Source organism: Gouania willdenowi, chromosome 11 (genome assembly GCF_900634775.1).
Source record: "Gouania willdenowi chromosome 11, fGouWil2.1, whole genome shotgun sequence".
In the NCBI taxonomy this organism is placed as follows: domain Eukaryota; kingdom Metazoa; phylum Chordata; class Actinopteri; order Blenniiformes; family Gobiesocidae; genus Gouania; species Gouania willdenowi.
This window is the reverse complement of record NC_041054.1, coordinates 18,577,254-18,594,775: the sequence shown is the minus strand read 5'-3', so window position 1 is coordinate 18,594,775 and position 17,522 is coordinate 18,577,254. Positions and strand designations below refer to the sequence as shown.

Below are 17,522 nucleotides of genomic sequence, written 5' to 3'. Positions count from 1 at the left end.
AGAATGGAGGCTGCATTGCATTTGGGTCCCGGGCCAGCAAAACCTTATCGGCCCGTAACGTTGGCTAGCGCTTGCAGTAACAGCACTGAGCTGTGGTCAAATGCCTGCAAAGTTGTTTCAACATCAACTCACACACTGTTTCACGTTTTCAGATGCCCGTGAATTTCAGCAAAATCTCAAGCTTCGGTTATCCTGTGCGAATGCGCCACATAAAAAGCAGACGTTGTTGGGTCATTTATTTATTACATGTGGTCTCTAGGTAAAACGAATCCTGTGCAAATAGGGCTTTAGTCGACTAAAATCTTAATGTCATCTACCAGTATTTGACCAAAACTAGACTATAACTGAAATTGTCCCGACGACTAAATTTGGATCATAATGAACCTTGTAACCCATTTAATCACTATGTCGTTTATTAGCAGTAAAAGAATAACGTGGCTCCAGATCAACAGGCGTGTCATTAATATGTTAACTACCATCCATCCATCCATCCATCCAGACTCTTTACTGTAGATCAGAGGATCTGCAGCTCTGCCAGTGCCATGAATATTTCATCAAACAACATCCAAAGCTGTGAAGCTAAGAGCCCATAGCTCATGTAGCTTTGACGTCTTTACTAACCAGGCACCACTGATAGACACAGTGCTGGGGTTTTACTGTTGACGTGACAGGATGATGGAGTGAGAGGGATTCCTTGTGCTTTTCCATGCAAACACACAGTAACAAAGCATGGCCTTGGTGCTCTACTGTATATCACAGACACTGCATCCCTGCCACAAACAGGAATGTCTTTTTTTCCTTTCGTCTTACAGTTGAATTTCTGCACGATATGACATGTCACAACAACTTCGCAGCACCACTTCCTCTGTAACACAGCGATATGGAGCTGAACGTACAAATTATCTCATGTAAAACTACGTCTTTGCAGCAGTTTAGTTATTCTGAAATTACTGTATTACTCACAGAAAAGATTAGAAGTAATTAGTCAACCTAGCTTAAATTAACAGTAATAAACTGCTGTCAGGGAGGCACTACAACCCAAAGTACTAGAGGCCAAATTGCTCATTTGTACTTGAGACTTAATTTGGGTTAATTTATTTGTAATGTATTTCTATATATAATTTTATTGTGTATGTGTGTGTGTTCAAATCATTTCTAGCTATTTAGTTTTTAGAGTTTTTAAAGACTTAAATCTAAATCTTCTTCTTCTTCTTCTTCTTCTTCTTCTTCTTCTTCTTCTTCTTCTTCTTCTTCTTCTTCTTCTTCTTCTTCTTCTTCTTCTTCTTCTTCTTCTTCTTCTTCTTCTTCTTCTTGTGTGATTGGAGCCAAAACGTGTTGCAGGCTTTTTTTTTTTTTTAGGTTGGTAATTTATTAAAGCTTTTAAAGTAATCAATAGTTCATTATCTAAAATATAGTACAATTTGGGAGCTTTATGAGAAAATAGTTGAGCAAAATATTTGTTATGTGTTGGTGTGTATGTATACATGATTAAATTGACTTTTTATTTTTCTTCATATTACTTATTACCGTTTATGGCATTTCATTATTATTACTGTCAGAGACACTGTTCTACTGTTCTTGTTGTTTGACCTTCGTTGTGTATTGTGTATTATCTTTGTGTATCTTTGTATTCCCAAAAAAAAAAAAAAAAAGATTTTTAAAAATGTGATATTTCTATGAATCAAAATTGCAACTTAAAAGCTTTAGATTTTTTTACACATTTGCATCTATAAAGCATGTAAACTCCAATGTTTCAACCTTTTGATGCGAGTCATTTTTTAATAAACGTTTTCCATTCACATCCACATTAGTTGATTCTCTGACGCTCTCAGGTCTGAATCAGGCATTAAGTATAATTTAAAATGATTCGATGTGTCGTGCAGTGAAAAGCTAATGGAAGCTGAATCTATCAATTAGTTGACTTGACTCAGGAGGAAAAAAAGACAGAAATATCCAGAAAGTTGTATATTGCGTCCAATGAATGAATGAAAGCAGTTCCATTCCTCTTTTTTTTGCCACTTCTCACTTCTTTCCTCCTTCCAATTCATCTACAGACATAATCGCCAACGAAAAGAGCAAGACGCCAATCTGTCAGGATGACTCACCGTCAATTGAACAATTTAAGTTTTATTTAAACTTTTTAAAGGCCTTCTCTTTGCAGTGGGCAGCTACTTTGACCATACACACGTTTGTCCTACTAATGTAAAACGATAGTGCCAGGGACCACTTCTAGTAAAAAGCCAATTTGATTAAAGAGCTTGAGAGGACTTGAGAAGCCATTATCCAGATTCTTCAGATCCTTTACATTACTGAAACTAACAGATCTGTTTATATTTGCATCTACGTGCATTTGATAAACCACGCTCATTAAAAACTCCAAACATGAGAAGACTGTCAGGTTTTATGTTCATAACCGTGATTAGCATTGATCAAACATGCAAAACATAGACTGCGTTCGAAATGGAATACTAACCTACTACTCAGTATGGAAAGATTTAATATGCAAGAAATACCCAGATACTGTATATACTGTATTGGGACAGTTTTTAAAGTATGCACAGTGGGCACACTATTCATACTCAACCGCCCCATGATGCATTGTGAGTGGAATGTCAAATCGTCCTGGGACTGGCTTGAAGCTAAAAATCAAACATCACCTTTTCAAAACAAAAGCATCTCTTCCTCTTTGTTGTTGTCACCTTTTATTCTATTGTGAGTGACTTTCTGTCGTACAGTATAACATTCAATTATTCATGTCATATTGAAATAATTTGGGACTGTGTTCTAGGGCGACCGTGGCTCAGGTGGTAGTGGGTCGTGGTAGTGGGTCAGTGGTAGTGGGTCGTCTTCTGATCAAGAGGTTGGGGGTTCGATCCCAGTACCTGACTATGTGTCGAAGTGTCCTTGGGCAAGACACTGAACCCTAAGTTGCTCCCAGTGGTCGACTAGCGCCTTGCATGGCAGTCCTGTCCCACTGGTGTGTGAATGTGAGAGTGATTGGGTGAATGAGCTGATATGTAAAGCGCTTTGAGACTGCTTCAGTGTGGTGATAAAGCGCTATATAAAATCAAGTCCATTTACCATTTTTACCATTTAAATGTCACACTAACGTACAACTCATACTATGATTGACGTCAAAATAAGTTTGTAGTGCGTTCACATTAGATAGTATGAAAAGATTGAGAAATACCCAGATGTATACTATACTGGGACATTTTTTTAAGTATGTACGGTGGGCACACTACTGTCAACTGTCCCATGATGCATTGCAAGCGGAATGTAAAATCGTCCTGGGACTGGCTTCAAGCTAAAAGTCAAACATCCCCTTTTCAAAACAAAAGCATCTCTTCTTGTCTTCCAATAGTTTTATAAATAGGGCTCTTGTTTTGATATCAACCGCAAGTTTTCTCAGTAGCACAATGGCGGGTCGCCAAAAATCTCCGAAATGTCGGAATGAAATGTTTCCGCGAGTTTTTTGGAGCAAATGACCACATGTTGATATTCTACTTGGTCACTTTCTCACTTAAAATGTTTTCAGAACTTTCAAAGGTGGGGAAGTGTGCTTCAGGTTTTTGTCATTGTAGGTTCAAAATGCATCTTGGGAAACCTTGACGTATACTTCAGTGGGAACGCTCATCATCCTAATCATCCTTATAGTATAGTATATAGACAGTATATGTAGTGTGGGCCTATAGTACATTAGAATGTGATTTTAAACACAGACATAGACTGCAACAACAAGATTTACAATGCACTCATTTTGCATAAAAGAACAAAGCTTTCTCTGTAAAAAAAAAAAAAAAAAAAAGAAAAAAGAAAAAGATGCCTTTAGGGTCTGCGTGGGAAGACAGGCACTCGGAATTGTAGCAACATGTTGGGGTTCTCTCAGTCCACCAATGCCTGCCTGCTGTCTGACACAAGATTAAAGGGAGCAGACAGGCCAAACACACACACAATTATAATTGTAATTGCATAATTGCTCATTAATTACAATTATAATCATAATTGAATTGTAATTCAGTTCAGATAAGTGACTTTGTAATTGTAATTGCCATTAACATTCTATAATACATATTACAGTTACATGGCCTACACATACAGTTAACAATTATTAAAATATGTTTCATATCAATTTTACCTGTCAGTTTGTTTGAGGATCATTTTACCATTAAAAAATAAAAAAAATAGAAAATAAAAATGTAGGCATACTGGCAGAAAAAAGGCTCAGAAGCCCACACCAAAAACATAAATACCAATATTTTTCATCAGAAGCCTAACAAAGGTAACCAAGAGATGAGAAACAAATTAAATGATAAATAATATGTTTTAGTGTATTTTACAGCTGATTTAAGACATGGTTTAAAACTGACCCGTTATCATTAGAGATGCTAACAGTAGGCTAACACAGGAGGAAGGTTATGTTTTATGGGCATATTTATTAAAAGCTCAGTAAGTGTGATTAATTGTAATTGAATTTTAGTAATTGTAATGGATTTCTGGGGAAAAATAAGAATTGTAATTTGGAAAAAACGCTGGTCAATGTATCGTAATTGAGTTGTAATTGAACATGGATAATTGAAGATGTAATTGTAATTTTAAAATACAATCGACCCCAAATCTGACATGCACACACAAAGCGTATGTAGGATAAATGCCACGATAACTGTAACTAAATTAGGGTTCCCAGTAAATCCAATGACATAACAATAAGAAGAACTAATTAAAATGTGTGGTTTTTTTTTTTAAAAAAAATACATATATTCTAGAACTTTAGATATGCTTAGGAACATAAAACACAAAGGCTTGGTTAACTGCACAAACAAAAAGTGTACTAAAAATGTAACACATCATTTATGAGCTACTGATGTGTACAACCATTTCTTTCCCTCATAAAGCTCCTAGATTGTATAATACTTTAGATAATGAACTATTGATTAGTTAAAAAAGTTTAATAATTAGCAACCTAAAAAATAAATAAATAAATTAAAAAAAAATATGTGACCCATTTTGGCTCCAATCATAAAGAAGAAGAAGAAGATTATTTTATTTTTTTTATTTTTACAAACACACTTTATTTGCATTTACATTATCTACATGTATTCACATTTACATACAAAAAAAAGGAATAAAAAAATTAAATAAATAAAAGAATGCAATAGTAAGACATTTACTCCATCAGAAAATTAGGAAATTTCAGTTTGTCTCTAATCACAGTATAGAGTATGTTATCATAGCACCAGATATTCCTGAAATCCTCAAAACTTTTTGTAAATTTATAGAAACTGAGTTCCAGTCTCAGTCAACACCTGATATTTCAGCAGAGTACCATGGCTGCCTCCTGAGCTGGTTTACTTTCCACTTTGTTCTTTTGCGTCACATAAATCGCCAGTTTGGCTTCACCAGAATTGAAGTTCAAAAGCTTCCCCTTTTCATGGCTTCTTTTTGTGTATCCTACACCATAAATATAAGAGGTCTCATCAAACAGATCAAAAATATCTGTTAAGCGAATTAAGAGCACTGCAAGTCTGTTACACTCAGTGAACAGATGAAAAACTGTTTCACGAGAGAGACAGAAGGGACACAGGTTCAACACAGCAGGGTTGAGTACAGAAACAAAAGCACCAGTAGCAATAGCCCCATGCCAAATCCTCCAGTGGAGGTCAGTTGTTCTTTTCCTGAGGGGTAGTTTGTAGAACACCCCCCACTGCAGACCCAATCCATCTCCTCCAAGTTTGTAAGTCCATACGGTGGGTGCTCTGTCATACAGCCCTTTTTTTATTTATCGCATTTACGCTTCTTTGCAGCGGTGTGCAGGCCAATGTCTTTGCAGTCCTTTAAGAGGGGTTGGTTCAGCTCACCAAGAAGGGGACAGATGTAGATCTCTGCCAAAGGATCCCTGTGGTCAGGTTCAGTCCCATGGCTGTAGTCAAAAAGGAGGTTCCTCTCTCTCTGAGAGAGTCTTTGCTTCCAGAGCTCCAGCACCTTATGAGCCACCCTTGTTGACCGAATGCTCAGCATGCATTGTCCACCAACTGCTGAAGAGTCAGAGTCCCATTTCGGCACAGTGTTGTTAACAGCCCAGGTGTGGCTGCACTACAAACATCAAGCCTAGCCCCATAAATCAAAGGTTCATTCAATAGCCAGAACAGAGAGGATGAGCTTTTTTTGGACTTCCATTTAAAAAGGCAGCCCATTTAGCTTTAAAAAACTAGAATCAGTTAAAAACAGTGCAGCATCCAGCCCCAGATTACCCACACGTCTGAAAATGCATCTGGCCACCTCTCTCCACACCAGATCTACTGATCCTTTTAGGAACCGTTGAATGAACTGTAATCTAAAGGTAGCTGTTCTACGAGCCAAGTGGACGAGGCCCTGTCCCCCCTCCTCTTTAGGTAAATACAACACCCACTGCGGCACTCTGTGAATTGTCCCAGAAAAAGTTAACGAGTTTTGTCTGAAGATAGGCTAAAAGACCTGATGGAGGATCCATACAGGCCAAACTATGCCAGAGAAGTGAGACTGCTAAGTTGTTCACAACCAGGGTTCTGCCTCTGTACGACGTATGGCAGTAAACGTTTCCATTTCTGAAGCTTCCCTACTATTTTTTTGGTGACGCCCTCCCAGTTCCTCCTTGTCATTGCCTCGTTGCCAAGGAAGACACCAAGATACTTGAGGCCATTCGTCCTCCAAGATAGGCTCCCAGGAAGAAGTGGAAAACCGATGCCAGGGGGCCAACGTCCCTGCTTATTCTGCAGTGCACCAGCGAGCTCCTCCATTTGTAGAGGTCGGCTCAGCTGTGAGTTAGTCTCCACAGAGACTTGAGGTAGCACACCACAGAACTCCAAACAGTGGGTCATTCTCGTCGCACTCACTGGTGTAGAGTGACGAGTAAAAATCAACAGCAAGCCTTTGTATCTGGGCAGGCTCTAACAGCTCCTCCCCTGTGTCCGAGAGCAAAGAGTGGATTACTTTTCTCAGCCCATGCTTTTGTTCCAGGCTAAAGAAAAAGCTAGAGGGAGCATCTCAGTGATGTTCTGAACCGTGGACTGAACCAGTGCACCATGTATTCTATTATCCAGCAGGTTGGCTAAAGCCATTTTTTTAGATTTGAGTTTCAATGTCCCCCTGATTTCTAGAGGAAGAATTAGTTTCTAACTGCACAATCTCAGTCTCCAGGTCCTTTATTGACCCACATGTGTCGCGTGTAGCATTGAATGTATGCTGCTGGCACAAGAGTTTAATATGCGTTTTGCCATAGTCCCACCACTGCCTAAGGCATATAAACTCAGCTTTCCTACATCTAAAGGTGTTCCAAAAAAAATAAATACATAAAAGTCTCACCAAAACCTTTATCAAATGTCAAACTTGAATTAAAATGCCATTATGCACTCCTTGGTAAAACATCCTTTATGGCAACAAGACATAAAACCAAATAATGATCAGTAAAACCAGCTGGCACTATGTCACAGCACTTAAAAACATTAAAAATGGTGTTTAAAACAGTAAAAACAATCAAACATGTCAGGTGAGACCAAGTACACTGTCTGCAGTCTGCGTGCACCCTCCTCCACATGTCCACGAGGCCATGCGCACTGATCAGCTGCTTCAGAATGCACTGGGAAGCTGGGTCTGGCTCTACATGATTACAGTCTAAAAACTCACCCTCCACACCCAGGAATAAAAACTCCTCCAAGCCACAGCGATCCAACCTCGCTTTAACTATTTCTAAAAAGCTCTTCCTCTCTGAACCAATTGTTGGACCGTAAATATTAATAAAGACCACTGTATGGTTTTCAAATTGGGCTTTCACCAATAAACATCTGCCCTTTACAACATGCTCAATCTCTAAAGTTGTGAGGATTAAAGTTCTGGGGAAAAGGAAACCTACTCCACCACTGGGTGTGGTGTTGTGACTCAGGACTACCTCTCCTTCTCCAACCCATTCCTTAACCCAGTCTGTCTCTGTACATGCATCACTATGCGTTTCCTACAAAATCAATGTTTTTCCTCCTTGCTGTGTTGAACACCAGTGCCGTTTTTTTTCCCCTCTCTGGCCCCATTTATGTTAAACGTCCCCACCCTAAAAGATTTCATAGAAAAAAAAGGGGTTAAAAGCAAATACCTTCAAACAAACAAAAAGGAGAGAAATTTTTTTTTAAAAAAAAGCCTCATCATGAACTAGAAATTAATCTGTTTTCTAAGTTTAATCATTTGCTTTCTCAACCTGAAAATTTCCTGTTCAGTGAGATCTGATGTAGCTCTACCTTTGATAATGCGTTTGGTTGAATTATAGAAAATTAATTTATCAGGAAAATGTTGTTCTAAATGAAGTCGTTTCATGCCTTAGGTCTGTTGTAGGAATGTTTTAAACATTTTTTTCTGAATAAAAATGTGTTCTCTTGGCTGGCTGTAGTCTGTGAGAGAGTGAGAGAGACATCACTGCTGTCAGACACACAATCCTCACTGTCACTGCTGACTGCAGTGCTCACTAACGGCCTTCACCCGACCAGCGCTACGCACAACAGCAGCACGCACCGGCAGCGTGCTTCTGTGCTGCCTACGCTGTTCTACCACTACAGGAGCCCCCCCCCCCCGACGCATCGTCCTCTGCAGGCACCATAGTAACGATGCTCTCCTCACCTCACTTTCCCTGTTTCACCCACTTCACCTGCCTCCTCCCTCTCCTCTAGGCTACCCACAGCCTCACCAGTCTCCCTCAGCTCAAGAATCATCTCTGAGACTTCACTCATCTCATTGATCTTCCTCCACACTCTGTCTCCACCTGTCCCCGCCCCCTTATCTTGGTTACCTCAGGTCCCTTATCATTGTCTTGACCTGCTTCACTTTCTAACTCACCTGTTGCGTTTGTGCTTTGACCTTTTGGCTTAGCCTTAATCTTAGATACACATGAGTCAGCATATGATTGTCATATCATTATATTGTCTGCACTAAGTTGCAATCTCAAAAGTGTCCTTCAGCTAAGAACGCCTTCTCACAGAGCAGACATCAGAACTTCCAGGTTCAACACACACTCACACATAGACACAGTTTAACTGCACACAGATGGCACACAAGATTGGTTGGCATCCTTGTGTTATTGCTAAAATGACCAATTGCATGAAGTCCAACCCATTGTTCGGGGCATGGGGAAAGAAGAAACCTGGAATGGTAAACAATGTTTGGACACTCGGCTGCTGATCTCCTGAGAGGCAACCGTGTCCAGCGCTGTCATTGCATTTGACTATCTTACACAAATAAATAACATATATTTTATAATGTCTGTCACAGAGTTTCACAGAGTTAGGACATGCTTTAATAAGGGGTCCCTCCACCCCTTAGCCGAAACATTTTAACTAAGTAGAGGTAGCGAACAACATATAATCAAAGCCATCCATCTTCACAATAAAACAGCATTTCAATTCCTCCGACCTGTTGTTAAGGATCATGAAAAGCTGCTGGCGATGAGACACAACGTGTTTCAGTAGCAGCGACACCACTTCACCGTGGCATGACAGCTCTCTAATCACTGATAAACGGTGGCACGCTTGACAGCATGATCTTCGACGCAGGCTGCAACAGCGGCAGGACCTGCTCAAACAACCCGTCTAAAGACATCTAAAAATGTCAATTGTGTTTTACGGCTGGGGTTGCTAGGACACAATGTGACGAAGGTCTCCCGTGAATATCAAGCTTGTACCATGATGTAGTGACCAACTGGTGCCATCTAGGTGGCAGCAGCCCACCTTTGGATGAGAGGCCATCAGTGATGGGCAGAGCTCATCAAGGAGTTAACAAGGAGTTTACAAGACAGAAAATGGCGCTACGAGAGTTGATGATGAAGTTCCCAGCAGCTCACACTCGACCAGAGCATGTGTAGAACTAAGTGAACTATTGAGAGCATCGCGATGGTGAGAGAAAACGATCAAAAAATGGTGCAAGCGGTGAAACTCGACATGTCCGGGAGGATGAGGAAGTTGCGTGTGTGGAGAATGACGGAGGGAGAGACTTGGAGGAACACCAAAATACAATAAGAAATCCATTCAACTCTGACACAGATAGCAAAATAATAACAATGAGAATGATGTAAAACACCTGGCATTGACGGGGTTGGCTGCTCTGAAAATGGCTGACAGTCTTCCTGCTCTACTTCACGGCACCGTGCACGATGATCTCCCATATCGTTCAGGCCACATCCTCCACACTGCAAGGTGAGCCAGCACTCACCCTGATGATGTGCTACCGAGACAGGTGCGTGAGGACGCCAGATGCCATGACGGCGTCTGAGCGGCCAAAAAATACACACACCAAGAAAAAAAACGGAAAAGTGACAAAAATACAAACTAACAAAAGGAGAATATCAGCATATAACAAAGACAAAGAATGAAAGTAAAGAAGAAAGACACACACATTTGCATTCACAAGCTTCACTCTCCCTGAAGAAGAAGAAGAAGAAGAAGAAGAAGAAGAAGAAGAAGAAGAAGAAGAAGAAGAAGAAGAAGAAGAAGAAGAAGAAGAAGAAGATACAGCTCATATAAATAAGGGGAGTGGCGCCGACATGTGGCCACCTGATAAATGACAATCTCAGCATTATCAGTCCAATCAATACTCAAAGTAGAAAAATGTCTTAGAATAAATATAGTTTGGTCATGTTTGAAACTATTCAGGGCCTGTATGTGCTTTAGTAGTCCTGGAATAACAGGACTCATCCAGCTCTGCAGAAGCTTGATAACGATCCTAATCATTTGAATCAGGTGTGTTGGAAGAGGGAAACATCTAAAACATGCTGGATAGTGGCCCTCGAGGACCGGAATTGGACACCCCTGGTTTAGACAATCAGACGCACTTCCACTAGGTGACGTCATAATCCAACGGCCGCGTCTCCTTTCCTCAGCTTAAAGAAAATCCCGACGGTCTTTTCCACCACATTAAACACTTCCGGGAGTTAAAGGACAGTGGATAGGAAAGGAGATAGGAAGCAATATTCGGACGCAGCCTGAGAGGAGAGGAGAAGAGGCATGGGAAAGTTTCTGCACACTTTTTCCGATCCACACACACACACGCACACGCACACGCACCACACACCACACACCACACACACACACACACACACACACACACACACACACACACACACACACACACACACACACACACACAGAGCAGCACAAAGAGGACAGAGCTTAGGAGGAGACACAGCCAGCTTCAGTAGAGAAAAAGGTAAGAGTTTAATTTATTTTTTTAAATCTATTTATTTATTTACTAATACGGACACATCTGCCTTTGGAAGCTATGCAAGCCCATTCCCGCCTAAAAAAAAAAAAAAAAAACTAGGAAAAGTAAAATACAGTAATAATGATTAAAAAATGTTGTCATAATTACATCTTAGCTTCTCATAATTATGAGATAGTATCTTATATTTAGGGCTGGGCGATATGAACCAAACCTGATATCGCAAATATTTTTTCTCAAATTGGCGATATACGACACAAATATCAATGATTTTAATTGAAAAGAAGTCTTAGCACATGTGTAACTCAAGACCCCGGGGGCCAAATCCGGCCCCTTTGGTCCATCCAATTCGGCCCGCAGGAAAAAAGTAAAAATGATAGAGAAAACATCAATCATTGTGTAAATGAAACCCAACAATATTTGCAGGGGCTCACAGTCCCCCCGATGCTTTTATCACATGATTGCAGTCATTTTTAATGTTGAAAAAAATCCTCAAAATTCTTACAATATCTTTTATAGTTATAGTTTAGTTTTTGTTTACTTTTTTGTTTGAATTGGTCATAGTCTCATTTGTGTCACTTTAAAAAAAATGCGGTTGATGAAAATTATGATGGAAATTTTTAGTCAACAAAACTAAAACTGGTACAAATATCCTCATTTTCTCCTTCCTTAAGCAATCACAATTTAATCACTTGAATGGACTTCATTTATATCATGATTTCATTACCCAAGTATGTTCTTAGAAAGCACCAATCCAGCATGTTTTAGTTGCTATCTGGTCCACCACACATGGGGGGCTATTTCTCAAAACCTAGATAAGGGTTTTAGCCAGGCTAACCCTGAAATCCTGGATACCAAAGAGAAAACACTTAAGTTGCCATGGAGACACGATCATAGCCGCTTTATTTAATTCTTCCTCAAGCCAGATCGGTTGGATTTAGTCTGCTTTGTGAATAGTTTTCCCTCTAAACATGTCAGGCATCTTTTCAAATGTATGTTGATGATGATTATGGAATATAGTTGATATTTTTCCTACCTTATCGAATAGGAAATGTTTTATTGAATCTGTTTAGTGTTGTGCAACATTTTTGTCACGTTGACGATGAAAGAACAAAACAAAACAAACCCTGCTGTGATTTTGTGTGTATTCAGTGAACCAGAATACAATGACAGCTCATTGTCTGGCCACATCCTGTCTGAAGAGTTTGTCTTTTTTTGTTTAAATCAATGTGGATTTTTTTTTTTTTGTCCCCCAGATGGGAAAACTATAGTAGATAATAAACAAATGAACGAGTTATACCTGAACTCCTGTGGACGGGATGTTTATCAGGTGTTTGTGGATACACTGGACTTTAGCAGTCATTCATCTGTCCATAAAAGCAAGGAATCTCTGTATCTCTGTGCGTGTGTGTGGTTTTGTGTGTGTGTTCCTCAAATATCTCACCGCATCAGGATTAGACTGACCTGAGACTTTGACCTGAGAAGGGTTTTTAAAAACAACTCAAGTGGGTCTAATATTCTAAAAAAAAAATCACAGCATAAATATCGAGAAGCAGGTGTCCCCAGTGAGCAACGTTCTTAACTAAGGTGAGTAATGATAATAATAAAATACGCACACACACGTTTGCTAGCCTATATTACAGTGCTAAATATTAAACCTCCCTCTTTTCTATAGCAATACATACTTCCTACGAGCACTGCACTAGTGACTTAAAAAAGAAAAATCAAGGCAAATCCTTTATTTATCATTGGCCAGTGGATCAATGAGTTAAACAAATTGTCGGTTAGTGAATAATGCTGGTGTTTGGTGCAGTATAATAATAATCCATCATGCACCAATTCTTCATTTCTGCTGTACACAGTGAGGCAAAGATTGGTGCCATGTGTTTGTGTTTTATTTTACTCTACAAAGGCATTTACTCGACATGATTAGAAGTCTGAGCTCATGGAACAAATGAGGCAGGAGAGAGTGGTAAAGAGTGCGTCACTACTGTGAAAACTTCTGGAGAGATTGAGCTCATTCCGAGTTATAGGAGTGATTAGGGTCCTGCGTCTAAATTGTGCATTTAAGGAAAGTTGGTGATAAAAGTAAAATGCACCAATTAGGTGTTGAAGTATCACATTGAAGACAAAATGTTTGTCAATTTACAGTATGGATAAAAATATATATAAATATATAATGGGTTTTAGAGAGTTCCAGTGATTGTGGATTAAATGCTACCCAAGACAGCTCTTACAGTATACTCCTGAATCTGAATCTGAATCATTTTGTCTGAGACTTTAAGGATGTCAGTGGTTACTTTTACTCATGATGGGCTCTAAAAACAGAGAAATAACTCTCATATATCTGACTCATATTATTGTATAGGCCACAGAACCAACATTATACTCTGACATCATCAAAAGTAACCACCAGGTGTCAAGACTACTGATGTGTCCTACTCAAGTAGAAGTACTGTTATTTCATTGGATTTTTACACGTACAAGTAAGTCATACATGAAATACTCAAAGTACAAGTAAAAAGTAGCTCAATTATATAGTACTCAAGGTAAAAGTTACTAGTTACTGAAATAACACAAATCTCTAAGTATAACTACATCGATGAACTCTCAAACAGTACCATGCCAAATTTGCCATGCGGGTAACAACATCATAGGTAGAAACCCCAACCTGAACCAAAGGAAATGGCTGGGCGTTTTTCAGAAATGACACGACTAAGAACATATGGATTATGTTCAATGTGCGGAATTAAAAAAAAAATCACTAAAAATAATAATATACTCACTAACAGTTTGGTGTAGAAATGTAACATATTACTTTACTTCTTTTAAAATGTACTTAAGTACATGTAAAATTACTGATTTAGAAATATACTCAAAAAAAGTACAAGTACCCATCAAAGCAACTCAATCACAGTAACTTGGGTACTTGTAATCAGTAACTTTCACCTCTGGTAACCACATCCTTTAAAATAATCTCCACCTTCTGAATGAATAAATAAATTATTCAATAAAAAAGAGAATAGAAACATTGCAAGATTAAAGAATAATTGATCTGAAAGATAAGGGTTATTTATTTCTAGACTGTGTAAAGCAAATTCTCCAAAATGTCATAAATGTTCTGCAGTTAAAGATTGTGTTTAAAAAAAACGACAGTGAATTTCTTCTTTTTCCCCTGAAAATTCCACAGGTTCGTGGTTCTTCTCATTTACACTTGTAGTGTTTCAATGATTACGGTAACGTTTTCTACCCCCGTAATACACAGGTCAGAGACAAATACTACAAAAACTATTCAAAAAGTAATTTAAAGCAGTCGGTTCACTTTAAATAATGTAGGCCTCACAGACCAATAAAAGGATTTGCTCAAAAAAAGTAAAAGGTTCAAATTGCCACTCAAAAGTTTGTTTCTACCTCTAATGTAATTCCTCGATTTATTGACATTGTTGGACAAGTTTTGCTCATTGCATTGTGGGATGTGGAGTCCTGTAGACGGATGCAAAGAAGCATCCTTACGTCATTCTTACCGTGATTGGCTTGACACCAGTTTTGTTCTACTTTGTTTCCGTTCTTCCTGTGATATCACTTCAGTCTACAAGACATTTAATATCAGCCAGATTCCGGTCTTTCCGTGTCGGCCCCAGATTAAACAAACGCTATTGTTTTGTCACAACTTTCAGTTCATGAAAACACCAGAAATGTGTTGGAAGTCACTTTGGCAGAGTTTTTCGGGGCAAGCGCAAAACTTGTGCAGTTTCCAGTTCCTTGATCTATGAGGCGTATTCTGTTGATGAAAAGATGATCATCCCAAGCATCTTTTTATTATAACCATCTTTTTTTTTTTGGTGAAGAACTTCTTTGAAGGATTGAATTTTACTTTACTGTGAATCTGCCGCCCTGCGACCCTGAAAAGGAGTAAGCGGTCCTGAAAAAGGACTGATGGATGGATGGTGAACACACTCTAATTTTTTTATCTTGTCTTCTTAGGAGCGGAGAATGTCCAGAGCTGATTGGTCCTTCCTGGAGCACCTGCTGGAGGAGGGACAGGCGTATTCCACAGCTGTCGGACGGGTCTGGCTCACCGTACTCTTTCTGTTTCGTATGCTGGTGCTGGGCACCGCCGCAGAGTCAGCCTGGGATGATGAACAAGCCGACTTTGTCTGCAACACTCGTCAGCCTGGCTGCACCTCCGTCTGCTATGACAGAGCCTTTCCCATATCGCACTTCCGCTACTTTGTCCTGCAGGTTATCTTCGTTTCCACGCCAACCATCTTCTACTTTGGATATGTGGCGATGAAAGCGAGTCAGGACAATTCCAAAGAGCTGGTTAAGGATGAAAACCAGGGGGAAGATGCCGAAAATTGTGATGGTGAAGTAGAAATGAGTCGTAAAAATGCGGATCAGGACCTTGGAAAGGGAAAAGATAGAAGTAGTGAAAGGAATGGAAAAGATGACAAACCTTCCCCTGAAGCTCCGAAACTCAAAGGAGCACAATTGGGTGCTTATGCATTCAGCATTTTACTAAAGATTCTTCTCGAAGGGGGATTTATAGTTGGTCTCTGGTTCCTTTATGGCGGCTTCTTCATTGCGGCTAAGTTTGAGTGCACGAGGTCTCCCTGTCCTCACACGGTGGACTGCTTTGTCTCTCGACCCACAGAGAAAACCATCTTCACCATCTACACTCAGGCCATCGCCGCCATCTCCCTACTCTTGAACATTGTCGAGCTCCTCCACCTACTTCAGCTCGCCATCTCCCAGCGACTGGAGAAACGCTACGAGGCTCAGCGCCAGGAATACTTTCCCCAAACAAACCCAGCACCAGCACAAGCACCTGCGGAACTCCAATTGGAGGCACCGCCGGAGTACAATGCAGAGAGCCCGAGTGAGACCGTGAGCTACAGGAATCCCAGTGAGAGCCAAGGAGATATAACAGTAGAGATCAACCGTAGACCTGGAGATGCTGACAGTGACCTCTTGCCAACTTTTATGAACTACATGGGTGCTTTAAGGACAACACATTCACCCCAAATCCATTACAAGAAACACACCAAGCACATTAATGGAAACCCAAAGAGTATCGGGAAGAGAAGCTTGAAACATAAACAGTATGTGTGATTCAGTCAGATGAATCAGATCTTTATTTTACCAAAGAGAGCTTTTTGCACATGACACTGTGGCACTGTGAACTGGATGCCTCAAAGGCAGACTGTGGATTGAACAGAGGATTCAACAGATAAATGGACGCATTTAAAAGGCAAACCACCCCGAGGCAAACAAGATTCCACTGAGGGCAAAAGATTAAAGTCACAAGATGTAACACTGAATAGGTTTTAGTGATTAAAGCAACCACATTGCGATGGCCCAAGTGTGTACGTTGTTGATTGGTTGAGAGGGGGAGGGGGGGGGGGTCGTGGAGGAGTCAGATCAAATCAGACCCCTTTGAGATTTGCACTGTAACCCTTGGACTTGTGTGAAAGAACATCAGCCCGTTCTCCCAGTGGCTCAGTGGAATGTACTGGTCTCTGGGTCCCACTCAGCTCCCTGGAGGAGGATAATGACTGTACAGATGCAGGCACGCATGCATACACACAATATTGTCTTTCCCTTTCACCCAGTGAGCTTCGCTCGTTAAAGTCATTGGGGATGTTGACGGGGGGGAGTGGAAGGAGGAGCCAAATAATGCATGGTAAATGTACCAAAAAGTGGTACATATACTGTATATGCAAAGGAATTTTGTACAAACTGTATTTAAAGTTTACGTTATTGTGAAGTTGTTTGAGTACTACTATTTATTATTGCAGGGATAATAAAGCCAAAATGTCATCAAAACTATTGTGTTTATTGTGTTAATTTCATTTCATGTTAACAAAAACTGTTTTTAACTCGAAAAAAAACAAAAAAAAAAACACAAGGGCTCTCAAATTGGTTTTATAGGATTTTAATTAAGAGTTTTGAAGCTGACCAAATATGAACTAACAAAGGGGGGAAAAAAATGAAAGAAAGCATCTTGGATTTGTTTGTTCTTTATAGGTTTGTTACTTGTAATCTGGGTGAGCGTAGACATCATTTAAACACCAGTAAATGTTCACAGAAGGTGGAAAAGCACTTTGTATTGGTTGACTTTAATATCCCTGGGAGAGTCGTGGTTGTTAAAGTTGTTTTCGTAGAGAAAAACCCCAGAGCTCAGAACCTTCTACAAAGGTGCTCAACCAGGCTGTGAAAGAATGTCTGAGATCAATGTGAACCTCTCTGTGACACTGCATTCATTTCAGTCAATGTGCTCAACTGTTTCTATG

The 17,522-nt window shown here is 39.8% G+C and overlaps 1 protein-coding gene across 1 annotated transcript; it reads left to right on the top strand.

Moving 5' to 3' along the window:
• Nucleotides 1-10,897: 10,897 nt before the first annotated feature.
• Nucleotides 10,898-16,948, top strand: gja4 (gap junction protein alpha 4). The gene is made up of 2 exons (XM_028461200.1): nucleotides 10,898-11,217; nucleotides 15,214-16,948. The coding sequence occupies exon 2, from the start codon at nucleotides 15,223-15,225 to the stop codon at nucleotides 16,339-16,341; it is 1,119 nt and encodes a 372-aa protein (XP_028317001.1). The 5' UTR covers nucleotides 10,898-11,217; nucleotides 15,214-15,222; the 3' UTR covers nucleotides 16,342-16,948.
• Nucleotides 16,949-17,522: the final 574 nt, after the last annotated feature.

What these genes read in the sequence shown, in the direction of transcription:
- gja4 (XM_028461200.1), top strand. Translation starts at nt 15,223, where the DNA reads ATGTCCAGAGCTGATTGGTCCTTCCTGGAGCACCTGCTGGAGGAGGGA.